The following is a 17281-nucleotide window of genomic DNA, read 5'->3' as shown; positions in this document are numbered from 1 at the left end:
GGGAGCTTTGCCAGAATAAGGACAGCAGGATCCAGATCTAAGAGAAGAAAGCATAAAATGGCCTGAAACTGTGATTAAATGTTCCCATAAAAAATTGCACTTCTGAACATATCTTTCTATACTACATTTTTTGCATAATTTTTGGAAGTTAATTTAATAAACATACAACTAATCCATTATCCAACATACAAGCTGGCTCTAGGGCTGTCTCTAAAAGTTCTCAGGGGGGCACTCTGGGTAGCTATGGCTCCTTGGCTGCTCTGCAATGTTAGTGCTGCGGCTATTCAAGTTTAATGGCCAATGGATCAGTAGTTTCATATTCTCCCAAGAGCACCATGTGGTGGCCTCAGAAGGAGCCCCAGGAATTCTCCCTTTGCAGACTTTCAGCATCCAGAACCATGTGCAGCAGAATCTCACTGGTTGTGTGGCAGGCAGGGTCCTCTGCAGTTGCAGAATATTAAGGAAGATTTGCCCCACAGAGGCAGCGCAAATGTTGTGCACATCAGATGACAGCCTTGGTTTATGCTGCTAATTAGGTACCCAAATTAGTTCTTTGGAAAGTTCAAAAGATGTAGTGAATGCAGTTTGGTTCGTTATGTTCATTATGTTCATTATTTCATTGCATATAAGAAAATATTTAAGGGGGAAAATAAGTTTTCTGTATATCTTTGTATGAAATGTTAAATGAGGTCTGGCTGGTCATGGCTGCTAAATATATCTATATACTTTGTATATAAAGTCTTAATTTATATTAAAGGAAAACTCCAGTGTTGTTTTTTCAAAAAATAGATAACTTTTAGAAACTGTCTATTTAACAGTGCTATAATGGCTAATAAATGTAAATGTAGAACTTATTCCATGGTGGCCATGTGTTTCTGCAAAAAATAGTACAGGGAGAAACTCCATTCTGCATTGAAATCAATGGGAAAGCAGGGACTTAATATAGCAAGTTTAAAGAAAACTGACAATATATATTTATTTATAAATTTGTGTCTATATATTGTGTATATGGTTGGTTGTGGTGGTGGTGGTTGTTTTGCTTTTGTTTGTATTTAAGGTTTTGTTTCAGCTTGTGAGTCTCTGTTTTTCTAATGGTTGATGTCCAAGAATTGCATCAGGATAACATGACTTTCTCTCCATACCCTAACAAGATCAGAAGACAACTCGGACTGCAGGATGTGCGGTAAAACCTGGTCTGAGTGCGCTGATCTAGGTTATGGGAATGAAGATAAAACTGTTTTTTAGGGAGCAGGCATAAAGATACAGGTTATTTGCTTTTCTCAGAGGTTCCTAGATCTTGTCTGGTGATAAGCTAAAGAAATAATACAAATTTAAAAGAAAACAGAACTAAACGCACAAGTCTCTATTTTAATATATTGAAACTTACCTAACACAAGACTTCAGTGTCCAGTAATCTTCCCATTGATTTCAATACAGAATGTTTAGTCTTGTCCTAATTGTTCTTACTACTTGCCTGTTTACAGGAAAATGGCAGTCTCCATGGAAAAAGCTCAGACATCTCCACAGCCATAGAAAAGTTGAAACCTCAAGAGGTACTGCTTAATTTGTTTCTAATTTGAGTGTGTGATTTATCTGCTTGTAGCCTAATGTGGGAGTTCTCCTTTAAAAGACAGACTACATTGACTTAACTGTTTGGACTCTAAATCAGTAACAGAATATGGCTGGGATTTTCAAAAGTGCCTAGAGAATTTAGGAACCCAACTACCATTGAAAATGAAATGAAATTCAATGGGAGTCAGGCACTTACCTCCCTTAGGCTCCTTAGATAATCCCAGCCTACATATTTAGCTGTAACCCTTAACAAATAAGCTTGAAAATATATGTTTGACAGTCACTTCATTACACATATTTCACGTCCCATCACTTAGCTTGCATTTGTGAGGCTTTCTGGGAATGTTAGCATCCTAGCAAAGCAAATTAGAGATCACTTTTCTGCATTGCTTTCTGTACAGTATTACTGTGATAACCTCAGATCTGGATGCAGAAAGAGGCACAAATCAAGATAGGCAACTTTTGTGTACAAAATACATTGTGTGCATGATTGCCAGTGCTGTCATAAATGTAAATTTCTTATTCAAACAAGTGCTTAAAATGATAATGTGTTGGACCTGTGAATGTTTGTATGAAATCCTGTACCTTGATATCCATAAATCTGACATAATGAACTGTGGCCACCAGTTTAGATTGCTCCCTATCTGAAGATGATAAAAAACTGGGTTTTTCATTGTAAATACTTATAGAAAAATCATCAAAAATTATTGGTTTGGCCATGAAGACTTTCTCTTTTACAGGAATGGATCAGAAATGGGAATTAGTGGGTCCAGTGGAACTCTGCAAAACCCTGAAATCTGCCCTGTCTTTCAGCTGATTAGACTGAAGTCATATTTACGATGCTGTGTCAACCTTTTTTCCTGTTGTGATTACGTGCTTTCCTGTGAATCCTAGGTCATGTGTAAAGGGACAAGCATAGCGATGTTTGGACATTGGAGAGGTGCCCGAATGCTGATTAGCATACATAGGGTCCTCCCTTAAAGAGCAACATACAGTTAAGGATGGTTTTTGGGTCCACTTGGATTCATGACCCTTTGCATTAGTACTGTAGCAGCCTCATGGATATCTGTTATAGAAAGATGTAAAGATGCTCTTTGAAAGTCTTGCTAAAGACCCTTAGATGCTAATTCTGCTGTACTTAACTGAGAGAAATGTCAACTGAATCCTGTGAGATTTGGCCCATAGCTCTCAGGCGTTTTTCTTCCAGTAATGGTATGCCTCCCAACCTCCCTGCATTTCCACTTCCTTTGTGAATTGTCCGTTGTAGAAGAAAACTCATAACATGGAAACAATTTGGTGTAATCTCTTTGTCTCAGATAAACATTGTCTTTTACTTAAAGGTTATTCTACTTCTATTATAGTCTTTACTGCACTTTGGATAATGGTGGCTTTTATTTTTGTGAATTAAACATCTGTGTGGTTGAGGCTTTTTTTCTTTGTTTTGGTTTTGTTCTAACAATGCCTTTTTAATAAAAGGAGTGACTTAGTTCTACATCTGTTGGATGTAGAACTCTCTCCAAAGGAAGAGTATTTAAAAATGCTAAAATCAGCCATTTCTCCCCATGGTAGGCCTCCTTAGGATTTAAGAGCCAAAATATTAGGCCATAATTTAACTATAGTATTTTCTTCCTGGCATCTAAGTTGCGAGTGCTTGTGTGCAGTTCTGGCGTATATAATAAAATAAATATTGGAACTGCATGTTTTGATATAATTCAAGATGGGGCCCAATTTTGATATTAAGTATTCATTTTGCCTTCCTTTGCACCTAGGAAAAATTGTCTACATATACATATATACATTCAACGTAGCTGTCTCTTCTAAATACACAGTGATGTAAAAGTACCTGAAACCAGAGTTGGGCTGATACCTTAGATTTAGACAATACTCTAGCATCAACAGATTGTACGACCTAACTATTTGTAAGTCTAAAATAGCTGAAAATATATTTTAGAGCCCAAATGGGGTAGTTTGTGTCCATCCAACTTCACTTTTTATACCAGTAGTACATTTTAATTTGGTAAGAAATCAAAAACAGTATCAAGAAAAGACAGCAAGTTTTGAAATAGTGTTTTATACCTCTTAACCTCAGGTACAAAACAAGAGAGGAAGCTGTTAAATAGCAAAGCAAGACAAGAGGGACACAGAAATCCAGTAAGTGTTATCAAGTCTATTGTGTTTGTGTCCTTTTTGTCCTTTGTTTCTTGCTGTTTATATCTTCCTCTAGTTTATTGTTCTGTACCTGAGAAAATGATCTGGTGTGAAATTCTATTTTAAAAAACAAACAAAACTTCCTGCACTCAAGGGTCGGGAGGCTTTTCCAAATGTAACATAACATGTGTTTATGTGACTAAATTGATATATGACCAACATTTTCTAAAAAATGGGTGCCAAAATTTAGGCTCCAAATACCATATGTAGGTATCTAAATATGGTAGGACACTCCTTTTTTAAAATATCTCAGACATATTTATTAATATTCTAGTTTGTCTCAAAGTTTTTCAAGCTTTGTTTAAAGGCTATAATAGTCAATTTTTTAATTCAGTTTGAGGGTTGCATATGGATATAATTTCCTAGAGTGTTGAGAGAAGCATTGAAATCTGTTTGCAAATTAGTTTCCAACAATAAAACATAGTTCTTTGTGCATGATACTTGATAAAAAGCCAAATAAACAAACATTATCTTGTTTAATATAGTAGGGTGATGCTCATTTTAGGAGATTTTAAGGAACAATTGTGTATTTGGGATAATTAGATTCCGTGGTTCACTAATTAAATCCATACAACTTCAGTGTAATTCTTGACTTAGAAACCAGGGGAATCTGTGACCATTCCAAAATTGAGTACTACTTCAATGAATAATTGTCTGAAATCATTCTCCAAAGCTCTTAAACATGGAGGCTGCATTGGTTTCTAGTCCCATGTTTCCTCTCTGAGAAGCCGCTTACCTGTTTCAACATAGTATCTAGTAACATCAACCAAACATTTCAAGTTAGTGTTTTTACTTTTGGATGATGTATATAGAAACTTTCTGGTGTTCACCCATCATCCCCTGAAATATAGGGTGGTGATAATACTTAACTTTCAAACAGTATGCTGTACAATGTTGGCTAATGCTGTATAATGTTGGCTCATACCAATGTGAAGGAGGTTTCAGTTTTCTTATTTTGGGAGACTGAGCAATGGAAGGGTGGTGACTTGCCCATCTCTATCAGGATTAGAGCTCGGCAATACATAGCTCCTTGTCTCTTGCCCTAGCCATTAAGTAACTACTGTTGTGTATCTGACTTGCTAAGCTGAAAGAAACTAAGAATTGGACAGCTCAAGGGTCCAGCAAAACAAGAGATATGGGTTTGAATTCCTGTGTCCGAGTCCTCAGTATGCTGGCAGCTGCAGAGGTTGCATGCCTCCGATAGGGAGAGATGAGGATATTTTTCTCCTGTCACTCCAATGCAGCTCTTGATGGCTGAGTTGAACTCAGTCGAGCCTTGTTGCTTAGAGTTGTAGCAGTAGTAGGCAAATGTAAATCATGAGAAAGTGGACCACAGGCCAAGTTTGTCCTCTGCTATGTGGGTACAGTTCAGTTACCTATCATAGTTTCAGACTGCCTAGCAGGTTTGTGGAGCAAGTGATATTATACCAAGAAAAGACAGAATAGCAAATAATAGAGCCAGATAATAGTGATGCTGGATTGAAAAGGCTGGGTATTCGCAAGGTGAACAAAAATTGGGTGAAAAGTAGGGTTTTTCAGTTGACTTTGGTTATAAGGGGGAAGTTTATACAATGTTTCCTTATTTATGAAGTAGTACAGTCATTCTCAACCTTACGTGCACTAAAATCCTATGTAACATCAGGAAAAAAGTTTCCTGTCTTCCCCACTTCTAACTAGCCATAAAAAATGGTAGCGTTCACAATCTCCAGGCTGAGAACCATGTGTGACTAATTCTATACTGAATTTTAAACCATTAAACTTGCTGTCTTCTGGTGGAATTACTTTAAATACTATCTGTAGCTTTTAGACTATAAGTGTCATGCACAATTTGAATCATTGTCTTTAAACCTGACTCTCTAGATTCTTAATTTGCAGCCATTTGTAATGGTGGTAACCATTCTCTAATATTTACTAGAGATAGTTGTGTCAACTGTGGATTTGTAAGGTGTGAGCTATGCTGGGCCAATATGTTTTGCTCCTCTCTTTCACTATAGTGACTATCTTAAATCTGATTTTTGTCATCTTGTTGAAACATGTCAGCATTGTTTTCAAATTGATACTGATTATAACAGTTAACATGTCATCCCCATGTCCATCCATTTCCAGTTTGGTTGTTTTTTTCACTTGAGAAAGTGAGTGTTCTGTTACCCATAGTAAATATTTCCTAACCATTACTGTGAGACTCTTAGAATGTTTCACATTCCCTTAAAATTCATAACCTGAGATGTTAGTATTGGTGCTTTGGTGCAGTATGAGATCACTGGTATTTTTCCACCTTGGGCAACTGGAGCTGAGGCATATCATCAATGTAGTGCAGTTGATCTGAAGGGCAAAGGGGAAGGTGACATACTTACAGCAGAAGCATCTCTTTCTCTTGTTTTTAATAATAAACAGCATTAGTGTCGGTCATGGAGGAAACTGCTTAAGGATGGGAATTGTGCTTTGTAGCTTGAACTGGTCTTTAATGTTTGTTGATTGTGAATGAAAATTTGGACCCATTACAATAGCATTGTTAGAATGAAAATATACACAAAGCAGGGTCGTTAAAAAAAAATTTAAAAATCCGATTTTTTAATTTAAATCGGATTTTTTGATTGCTTTTTTTCCTCAAAAAGCATTTTATCTAAAGATAGTTTTAATTAAGATTCATTATAGCTCAAAGATATCTTATCATGGAATAGGGATTATAAATTCTAATTCTGTAGTATGAGAATATATTCATGTAATGTTTAAGAAAAGTTTTTTGTAAATGAGTTCAATAGTTCATGGATTAAGGACCCAATTTTATGGTGTTCCGGGGGCTTCTGTATAGATTATTTAGGTTAATCTTTCTATCTACTGTGACAAAGTTCCTGCTCTACCTTGGTGGGTCTTGCGTTTATTGAGGACTTGCTCGCCTTGGAGCTTCATGGCAGCCCTCAGCTTAGCCGTTTTTCTGACCTCACAATCCAGGTCGACGACTCCTGTGTCTGACCAGGAGTTGGGAGGATTTGGGGGGGATCCCGGGCCTGCCCTCTACTCTGGGTTCCAGTCCGGGGCCCTGTGGAATGCAGCTGTCTAGAGTGCCTCCTGGAACAGATGTGCAACAGCTACAACTCCCTGGGCTACTTCCCCATGGCCTCCTCCCAACACCTTCTTTATCCTCACCATAGGACTTTCCTCCTGGTGTCTGATAATGCTTGTACACCTCAGTCCTCCAACAATCCGCGTTCTCACTCTCAGCTCCTAGTGCCTCTTGCTCCCAGCTCCTCACACGCACACCACAAACTGAAGGGAGCTCCTTTTTAAAACCCAGGTGCCCTGATTAGCCTGCCTTTATTGATTCTAGCAGCTTCTTGATTGGCTGAAGGTGTTCTAATTAGCCTGTCTGTCTTAATTGTCTCCAGAAGGTTCCTGATTGTTCTGGAACCTTCCCTGTTACCTTACCCAGGAAAAGGGACCTACTTAGCCTGGGACTAATATATCTGCCTCCTATTACTCTCCTATAGCCATCTGGCCTGACCCTGTCACACTACCCAATGGGACTCAGAGCTAAGTCTAGAAGATACCATTAGAGATGATTAGTTTTGCAGTTCTCAAACTGTGGATTTGTGTCTCCAGAGATAACATGCTTGTTAACAGCAAAAATGTTTTAAAATAAATAAATAATATAGAGAGGTGAGAAATAACAGACCTCAATCCTATTGTCCCTCTGCAAATTTGTGTACACAAAATCAGTCCTTTATCTCTGAGTTTCAAAAAGTTCAATGAATAGTAGATTGTTGGGGGCGGAATAGATCTGGACAAGGAGAAGAAGTCTGGAGATAAATGTGAGAAGGGAGGGACAGGCAGTAAAAACAAAAGTGAAACTGTTTGAGAAGCGTATTCCAGAAGTCTTGAGGTCTTTCTGAGTGTAGCCTTCATTGATTTGACATCTACCAAACTATTCTTGCACTAGAAGGGAAAACCTATAATGGCAGCAGGCCGTAAAAGAGACCCAGTTTGGGTCTCATCTATCTCTGAGTTGTGAAGAATATGTATTAAGGTTATAACAACCAACAAGAATGTACTTTTATGTAGAAATCCATAATTAAATTGAGTTTTTCTGACTAGTGATTTAAATCAATCAATTTGATTTAAATCAAATCCATCCTGTCACAAAGGCTTTTTACATGCATCTTTCTGTATGTTATAGAGCTTTAATGAAAGTTTCATATTTTTAAGGTGGTATCTACAATACCTGTTTTACAGTTCCAGGGTGAGCTGCACCTTAGACCCCCACTGTCTCTCTGCGGGCACTCCTTCTAAGTGACTGGCCCCCACTATACTTCTTTGTGTGGAATACTGCAATTCACCTCCGCTCAAAGACTAGGTCACAAGGTTACAGTACTCTTATTTACCAACTGTCCTCAGTATGTCCAACTGGATCTTAGTCCCTGTTGTAGACTTCCCTTTGCAAGCCTGTGACCAGCATGCAAGTACAGTGTCTGAGAACAGCTTGTTCAGAACAAAGTATATTTTATTTATCTTTTTGGAACATAAACACTAAGGCCAGGCCTACAACTAAAACATAACTACATCGCTCAAACCTGTGAAAAATTTCAGGCCTTACGTCATGTAGTCAGGTCAACTTAACTCCCAGTGTAGACTCAGTCAACAGAAGAATTCATTCTTCCTGTTGGCCTACCAAATTCCTTTCTAGGGGTGAATTAAAGGGGTTAAAACAACAAAATGCCTGTCCATACACTATCTTATCTAAATATTGGCCTTTCCTTGCAAGTTTAAGTAGGCTTCCCTTGTCCCAGGACTGCCCCCAGCATTGGGTCTGTATGAGGCAGATTGCACTCATGCAGGCCCTGCCTCTCAGTCTAACCATGTCATGTCCCTCCCATGAGTTCACAGGCTGTCTTTCATCCATTTCATGGTCCCCTTCGTTCTGGGACATCTGAACTTGGTCATGTCTCTAGACTTCCAGTGGTGGATTTTCTGTGTAGTCCATTTGTGCACCAGTAATTGAATTAGTCATTTCCTGGTTCCTGGATAGATGGGGAGAGTTCCAGGTGGACTGGAATTAGCTCTTTAGGGTATGTCTACACTACCACTGCTACAGGTACAGCGCTCTGACATAGACTCTTACTACAGTGACAGAAGGGGGTTTTCTGTTGATGTAGTAAATTCACCCACTAGAAAGGAATTTGGTAGGCCAACGGAAAAATGGATTCTTTCGTTGACTTAGCTGCGTCTATACTAGTGATTAAGTTGTCCTAACTATGTCGCGTAGGGCCTGACATTTTTCACAGCTTTGAGTGATGTAACTAGGTCAACCTAAGTTTTAGTTGTAGGCCAGGCCTTAGTATTTCATAGAGCCAGTCATACCATAGTAATCAAACAGAGATGCACACAATATTGTACAGACATCTCCCATGTTCTTCACAGCTGGAAAAGATAGTCTTTGCTACATGTGTGAATGCACTGTTTTTTCAGTCTACAGATACACTGATTGAAACAGTAGCAGAGGTGTGAACTCTGACATTCATTTTAATGGAATATTAACGTCGGAGCTTAGCTGTGATCATTCAAATGCTAACACTATATATTAAACAAGTAGCCAAAAGGCAAACACCCAGCTTGAATCCTTGAAGCTCAGTTATGAGGCATAACTGGGTTGGATTTTGGTTTTGTCTCCAAGGTCCTATATAGGAAGCGGGGTGGGGGGCACAAAAGTGGACCTCAGCTGTTTGCTCTAGTTTAGAGTATTTGAGGAAGATAAAAGGCTGCACTATAATTTATTTGACCCTGCAATAACAAATTATAGCTGAGCAGTGATAGTAAGTGAGTGAGGGACCAGTGTGTGTACGTACTTTGTGCAGACTACTTTGTAGTTATCTACTTAAGAGACTGGAGAAGACAGGGACAATGAAGTGAAACTTGTGACTTTGCTCTTCAAAAAGAAATTTGCTGCCTTCAGTGAGTTTAGGACAAAGAATGTAATTTTCTGCCCAATATTCTGTTCTGAAAGAGCATAACTTGGGGCAATACAAGGCTTTAGTAGCTTGCTTTTTAAGTGGAGAACAGGGGGAGTAAAGGTTGGTGGGGGCATGGAGAGAGAACACTTGAACCACTGTTTTGTTTTGTTCTCTCCCCCCTGCCCCACACACACTTTTTTTTTTTTTAACAGACTTGGATCGCCCTGTTGTTAGTCAAGTTTGTGTAACTTGGTATGAATTACTTAATTCAGAGTGCCAGCATGTGGACAGAATTAAGTTTGTCTAAATTTTAAAGGTGAAATCTTAACCCTGTTCAAGTTTATAGCTTAATTCCCAGATTTCACCCAAAATATGAAGGGTAAGATTTTCAAAAGCACAAGGCCCATTTTCAAAAGTGACTTAGGCACAAAAAGAAAAGGAGTACTTGTGGCACAAGTACTCCTTTTCTTTTTGCGAATACAGACTAACACGGCTGCTACTCTGAAATTAGGCACAAAAGTGACTGTCAGTGGGACTTGGGCTCTTAAGACCTGGTGTACACATACAAGTTTTACCAACATAAACATGTTGGTTAGGGCATGACTCTTCAATATTTACCAATGAAGATATATCAGTAAAAACTCTAGTGTAGATGCAGTTATACCTGTATAACTGTGCTTCTAAGCTATAGGGGTATAAGCAGTTGGACATTTTTGAAAATCTTGCCCTAAGTCATTTTAAGATCGGGTTTTGTGTAAGCAGATGGTAAAATAAAAGAACATAATAGACAGACATAGCAAGGAAATGCAATTTGTAGTAAATGTTTGCACAGGTTTATTTTCCACATGGTAGCCACTGTGGTATTTGTAGGATCTATAATGCACTAATATTGATTTTATTACTATTGATTTATTTTTATTATTGACAGCAGTAACTCGAGGCCCCAACAAGGTTGGGGACTCATTTTGCAAGGAACCATACAAGCATATATATTAAGAAACAATTCAAGCAGTTTACAGTCTTAATTTAAGATGAGACGTAACAGGTGGATGAAATCAGGTTGCAGCCATTGGTTTGCTTTACTTATGAACCTCATTCAGAGAATCAGACAGAACTTGGCAGTAGAAGGATGAAACTTCTTAAAAGCAAATAAAATGTGAAACCTTCCAACCTTGGGAGTATGCCTTAAACTGCTTTACTTCATTTTTTTTTCTGACTGTATTTCATGCCAGATAGACTCAGGAAGGTTACCATGGTTTATAAACATTTGTTGCATGTGGCTTAAGAAGACCCATGGAGTCAGGAAAGTGATATGAGAAGGTGGAATTTCCAAAGAAAATGAAGTCATAGAAGAAATAAGCAAATTAGACACATAGCATCTGAAAATGAGTTCATTTTTGGTTTGCAGTTCAAAATAGTTGAGAGTTCTGGAATAAAGTTTCTGCTTGGATCAAGGCACAGGAAAATGCCCAAGATGCCTGTGAAAGTTATTGTTAAAGTGAAGCACTGATATTAAGCTGAATTTAAGTAAAATTGGTATGATTTTGGTAGCTATAGTTTGTGAATTCTGGTATCTTGTTGATGTGAGGTATTATTTTATGGTTGTTATGCTGCTTTTTGTTCAGTTTAGTTAGCTGTGACTCCCTTTCACTGGCACATGCATTTATATGCAACAACTTACTTGTTTTAAGAGATGTCTTTTTCTCTGACTCACCAGCTGTTCCAATCTGCAGTGTTAAAAAGTTGACTCTTTGATAGAAGTTTGTAGTCGATCTAAATATTACTGATATGTGGATAATGTCATTGTTTGACTATAGATAAAACAGGTCAAAGGAAGATCAAGGCCTTTGATTTATGTTTTATTCTTGTTACTCCTGAGTCTTTCCCAAGTCGCATACCAGCAAGGCTAGCCGAAGACAGTTCAGGGACCATTGTGTTCTGAATGGTTACTCATGTTGGCTTGGCAGTTATAAAGAAGGACTGTGTTTCTATTGAAATTCAGGCTGCCTTGGGCTCCAGCTGCACAATAACCCAACAAACACAACTGCCTTGAGCTCCAGTGGTCAGTGCCCCCAGACAGTGATATTTTTGGGACCACAGCCATGCCATAGGGACTTCAGAGATCATCTGACCAGTTTGAGTTGTCATTGTAGTAGAGGGATATTCATCAAATCACAGAGAGTAACATTCTTACTAGAACAGCAGTTTTACTTTGTGAATTGCTGAGTCTCTGCCACCTTCTATCTTCTTAGGCCTTGGCTACACTTGCAAGTTAGAGCGCATTAAATCAGCCCTGGACGCTCTAACTTCTGAGATGTCCACACTGGCAAGGCACATAGAGCGCCCGGACTCTGCGACTGGAGTGCCCCTGGTAATCCACCTCCACGAGAAGCATAAAGCTTGCTGCACCCCGGCTGGAGCGCTGCGGTGCCACTGTGGACACCTTGGTCTATTAATGCGTTCTGATCAGCCTCCATGAAGTGTCCCTCAATGCCTGTTCTAGCCACTCCGGTCATCATTTTGAACTCTACTGCCCTGCCCTCAGGTGACCACGGTCAGACCCACCCTTTAAATTTTCTGGGAGTTTTGAAATTCCCCTTCCTGTTTGCTCAGCAAGGCATGTAGTGCTCTCAGCGAGTCTTTCCAGGAGACCATGGCTCTACGTGCCAGGTGATCCCCAGTATGGAGCAATGGTGAGGTGCTGGAACTCATCAGTGTTTGTGGGGAGGAAGCTGTCCAGTCCCAGCTGCGCTCCAGCCATAGGAATTACGATACCTTTGGGAAGATATCAAGGGCCATGATAGAAAGGGGTCATGATTGGGACGCAGTGCAGTGCAGGGTTAAAGTGAAGCAGCTGCGGAATGCCTACTGTAAAGCGCGGGAGCAAACCGCTGCTCTGATGCTGCACCCACAACCTGCCATTTCTAGAAAGAGCTGGATGCGATACTTGGGGGCGACCCCCCCCTCCACTCCGAAGAGCATTATGGACACTTCAGAGGCTGTGGCAGCCCAGAGTGCAACAAGGCAGGAGGAGGAAAGTGGGGGAGAGGGTGCTGAGGAGGAGGGGGGCCCAGAGCCAGACGATGGCCCGGCATTCCCAGATGCATGCAGCCAGGAGCTGTTATCAAGCCAGGAGGAAGGTGGCTGGTCAGAGCAGACGGTGCTTGGAGAAGAACAAACAGCAGAGGAGGTGCCCAGTAAGTGGCTTTTATTTTGGGAAGGTAGTTGTTTGGTGTGGGCTCTTCAGGCAAAGAGGGTTGCAGAAAGAAGGGTTAGGGCTGCATGCATGCCTAGATGCAGAATAGGGCATTGATGTGCTCTCTCACATTGTAGTAATCAGCCTCAGTGATCTCATCGAAGGTCTCATGCAGAAGCTGGGCAATCCGCTTGTGCAGGTTCCTTGGCAGAACTACTGTGCTCCTTGTCCCAATAAAGCTAACATGTCCGCGCCACTGTGCCCTGAGGGGTGGGGGGACCATTGCTGCACACAGGCAAGCTACATAAGGGCCAGGGCGGAAGCCGCATTGTAGTAAAAGACCTTCCCTTGCTTCCCAGGTCACCCACAGCAATGAGATATCTTCCAGGATGAACTCATCCTGTGGAAAATGTGGGGAAAGTGTTCAGTATAGGGGCCCCCTGCAGCTGTTGGCTCTCCCCAAGACACAGAACCCCAGAGGACAGTATGCCCTGAAACAATCAGTCCCCCTTGCGACCCCTTACTCACCATTTTGGGGCTTTTGTGGGTTATGTGCACTCACTTTGGGATGGACACTTTCTGCTATTGTATGCACTGTGCTTGTCTTTAATTTCGGCTGAATCATTGCTCTGTCTAGTGTGAACAATGCTGCCTCTGTTAAATGTTGCATTTGGGCTTTACAGATACAACCTTGAGATCCCGGCTATCCTTGTTATCAACCGCCGAAAGGCTGCAAAGAATCAGGAAGCGGACGCGAAGAAGCAAGGAGGATTTTCTGCATGAAGTCGTGCAGTAGTCCCTTACTGAAAATCAAAAAGTACAGGAGTGGCGGGAGACTGAAAGGAGGCTCTGTCAGGAGAATGCAGATCACCAGCAACTAACCACAGAGTGGTTCCTAAGCATTATGGGGTGCCAAGTGGATGTGATACAGGTGCTAATAGCACTGCAGACAGAGCAGATCCACGCCCAACCCCCTCACCCCCCGCAGCTCTTGTCCCAAAACTCTTTCCTTTGTGCCCCCATGTCACCACCAACCCACTTTTCCCAATATCTGGTTTCTTATCGCTACCAGCTGCCACCAACAACTGTAGCTTCACCATCCAGCCCTGCAAACTACGACTCTTAACCACTGCACTCAACCCCCATCACCATGCATTTTAGCCAGCTTGAAGTACAGCACTCACTGCACGGCACTCCAGACAGGAAGGCTGAATATGATAACAGGACATATGCAAATCTGTGATTATCCTGTTACCCACCCCGCCTCCTTTCCTCCTCCCATACATGCCATGTGTATTTCCCCAGCAGTTCTGTTTCTTTTCAATAAATGAATTTTTTGGTTTTGCAAACATTCTTTATTGCATTAAGTAAAAGATAGCGTAGGCCAGGAAAGCAACAGGCACTGCAAGTCAGCGCATCATATGTAGCAAACACAGGTGCCTACTAGCATTGGAACCACTGCACTTCACTCCTGTGCAGAGCACCAAACATTACTAGTAGCTTTCAGCATCGAATTGCTCCCTCAAGGCATCCCTAATCCTTACAGCCCCGCGCTGAGCCCCTCTAATAGCCCTGGTCTCTGGCTGTTCAAATTCAGCCTCCAGGTGTTGAATGTCTGTGGTCCATGTCTGAGTGAAGCTTTCACCCTTCCCTTCTCAAACGTTATGGAGGGTACAGCACATGGCTATAACCGTGGGGATGTTGTCATCGGTCAGGTCCAGCTTCCCGTACAGATAGCACCAGCGGTCCTTTAAATGGCCACAAGCACACTCCATGGTCATTCTGCACCGACTCAGCCTGTTGTTGAACTGCTCCTTGCTGCTGTCAAGGCTCCCTGTGTATGGTTTCATGAGCCATGGCATTAAAGGATAGGCAGGGTCTGCAAGGATCACAGTGGGCATTTTGACTTCCCTTACGGTGATCTTCTGGTCTGGGAAGAAAGGCCACAAGTGCCTGGTGAACCATCGAGAAATACCCTTTCCGATTTATGTATTCAGTGGCTGGGTGGTCTGGTGCCAGAATTGGAATATGCGTGCCATCTATCGCCCTTCTGCCGTTAGGGAAACCCATTTGTGCAAAGCCAGCCACAATGTCACACACGTTGCCCAGAGTCACGGTTCTTATGAGCAGGATACGATTAATGGCCCTGCACACTTGTATCAACATGATTCCAACGGTCGACTTTCCCACTCCGAACTAGTTAGCGACTGATCGGTAGCTGTCTGGAGTTGCCAGCGTCCAAATTGCAATAGCCACATGCTTGTCCACCGGCAGGGCAGCTTTTAATCTCGTGTCCTTGCGCTGCAGGGTGGGGGCAAGCTCAGCACACAGTCCCGTGAAAGTGGCTTTCCTCATCCAAAAGTTCTGCAGCCACTGCTCGTCATCCCAGTCTTGCATGACAATGTGATCCCACCACTCAGTGCTTGTTTTCCAAGCCCCAAAGTGGTGTTCCACTGTGGTGAGCATGTCCGTGAATGCCACAAGCAATCTCGTGTTGTATGTATTATGCATGTTGACATCATTGTTGGACTCCTCACTGTCCCTTTGTAGCTTAAGGAGAACTCGACTGCAATTCGTGACGTGCTGGCGAGACCCATCAGCATATTCCTCACAAGTTCGGGATCTATTCCTGCAGACCGAAAGGGAAGACAGAGCGCGCAGTACAAAAACCATTGAAAGATGGTGCCAAATGTGGACTAAAGCACAGGGATTGCTGGGATGTAAAGTGATGCAACAGGGGGCACTGGGACGGGGCATTGGGCATTGCCCCCACCTTCCCAAAAGCCACAGCTCCAGAATGGAAGGAGGTGCTCTGTGGGATAGCTGCCCATAATGCACCACTCCCAATGCTGCTGCAAATGTGGCCACACCACTGTGCTTGCAGCTGACAGTGTGAATACACAGCAGTGCTTTCCCTGCTGTGATCTCCAAAGGCTGGTTTAATTCCCAGCACTCTACATCTGCAAGTGTAGCCATTTCCTTATTTAGTAATCTGAATTCTCAGCCTACAACTAAATTGCTGGAAGCGTCTTAAGGTTTCAAGATACGTGACAGGTTAAAGCTCTTGCATATAGAACTTTACAAAATTTGTGTAAGTGAACAATGATATATAGATATATTTAAAGGCTGGGAATTCTAGACACAACTAGAGAAATATACAGGACTACTACTTTGTGGGAAAATATCTGTGTTTTAATTTAAATCAATTTCCTTTTTATGTCTTTTTTTCTTTTTTTCTTTATTTCTTTTGCATACTATGTGTGAAATGTTATCAAATCAGAATGGTAGCATTTTACAGCTGCTTTGCACTTATGTTTGTAATGATGCCCTGTCTGAGTCATCTGTGGGGTTTGAAGCAAGGATTCCTGGGTCTTAAACCACAAACCTCTAATACTTGAGCTGAAGCACCAGGACTAGTCACTAAGATTTGGTCCGAATATCTAATCTCAAAGGTGATAGCAAGTTAAATAAACTTCTGTGCTTGGTCTAGCCAGCAGAGAGAGACAAAGCCATTTGGTGCAGGTTATATTCTGCACAGGTGTAAATAACTGTACAATATGCAATACAAGGAGAATCGGGCTCAATGAATATTAATTTAACTTTAGCTTAGGTAGACCAACTCCATCAGTGGTGTGTGGGTGCATATGAACACATTTTGAAACAAACTTTTGACTTGTCTAATCATAGCATTTAATATTCGGAAGAACCCTTTTAGAACAACTCAGAACTAATTAGGAACAATTGTACTGTAACAATATGATTGAGGGTTTTGTAATCAGATGGTGGCTCATGATGGAAGGGTAACTAAGTCTAATGAATGAAATAAATATCTGAAATGAAATCTGAAGAATCCCTTTTACTGAAGTACTGGCAGGAGGAGAGTACAAGACTTTGCCATTCATGTAAATTCCCACCCCCAGTACAATTGTTTAATTCTCTTTCTCTCCCTGTCCCCCCTAAAAGTATTAGATTATAACACTAACTTTGTTCTTTGGGGCAGTTAGCCCTGGGTATTGGATAGGGATTTGTCACTCTGATGCTGTGTAAGAGAACCCAAACGACATTGACTGGTGAAATGAGTCTTGTTTTAGAGGTGTATTCTGCTCGCACCAAAGATGGAATACCTAAAAAGACCTTTTTTTATTTTTTTTTAGGATTTAGGTTTCTGGAGCTGGCCTACGTTGCTGCTTTTTCTCTCTCTGTAGTATATGGAATGTCTTTATTGATAATTTGCTTATAGATTCTTCTCTCTCTCTTTTAAACTTATTTAAGTGCTGTCTTGTAAAATGATTGTTGATTTCTATGTACTTTATATCAATTTTATTGGGATTTTTTTTTCAATGTCTGATCACAAGCTGAT

General features: G+C 41.1%; 1 protein-coding gene across 13 annotated transcripts in view; it reads left to right on the top strand.

Moving 5' to 3' along the window:
• The window catches only part of TCF12 (transcription factor 12), a 288139-nt gene that overhangs the window by 101573 nt on the left and 169285 nt on the right, over nt 1–17281 (top strand). For 8 of the 13 annotated variants that reach the window (XM_043494002.1, XM_043494000.1, XM_043494005.1 and 5 more), the window contains one exon: nt 1485–1553. The exons of the other annotated variants lie outside the window; for them this stretch is intronic. In XM_043494002.1, coding sequence (XP_043349937.1) covers nt 1485–1553 — 69 coding nt within the window. The remainder of the gene's footprint in view (nt 1–1484; nt 1554–17281) is intronic. 13 annotated transcript variants of the gene reach the window in all.

Source organism: Dermochelys coriacea, chromosome 10 (assembly GCF_009764565.3).
Source record: "Dermochelys coriacea isolate rDerCor1 chromosome 10, rDerCor1.pri.v4, whole genome shotgun sequence".
In the NCBI taxonomy this organism is placed as follows: domain Eukaryota; kingdom Metazoa; phylum Chordata; order Testudines; family Dermochelyidae; genus Dermochelys; species Dermochelys coriacea.
Note: the sequence above shows the minus strand (reverse complement) of the source record. Positions and strands in the feature narration are given on the sequence as shown.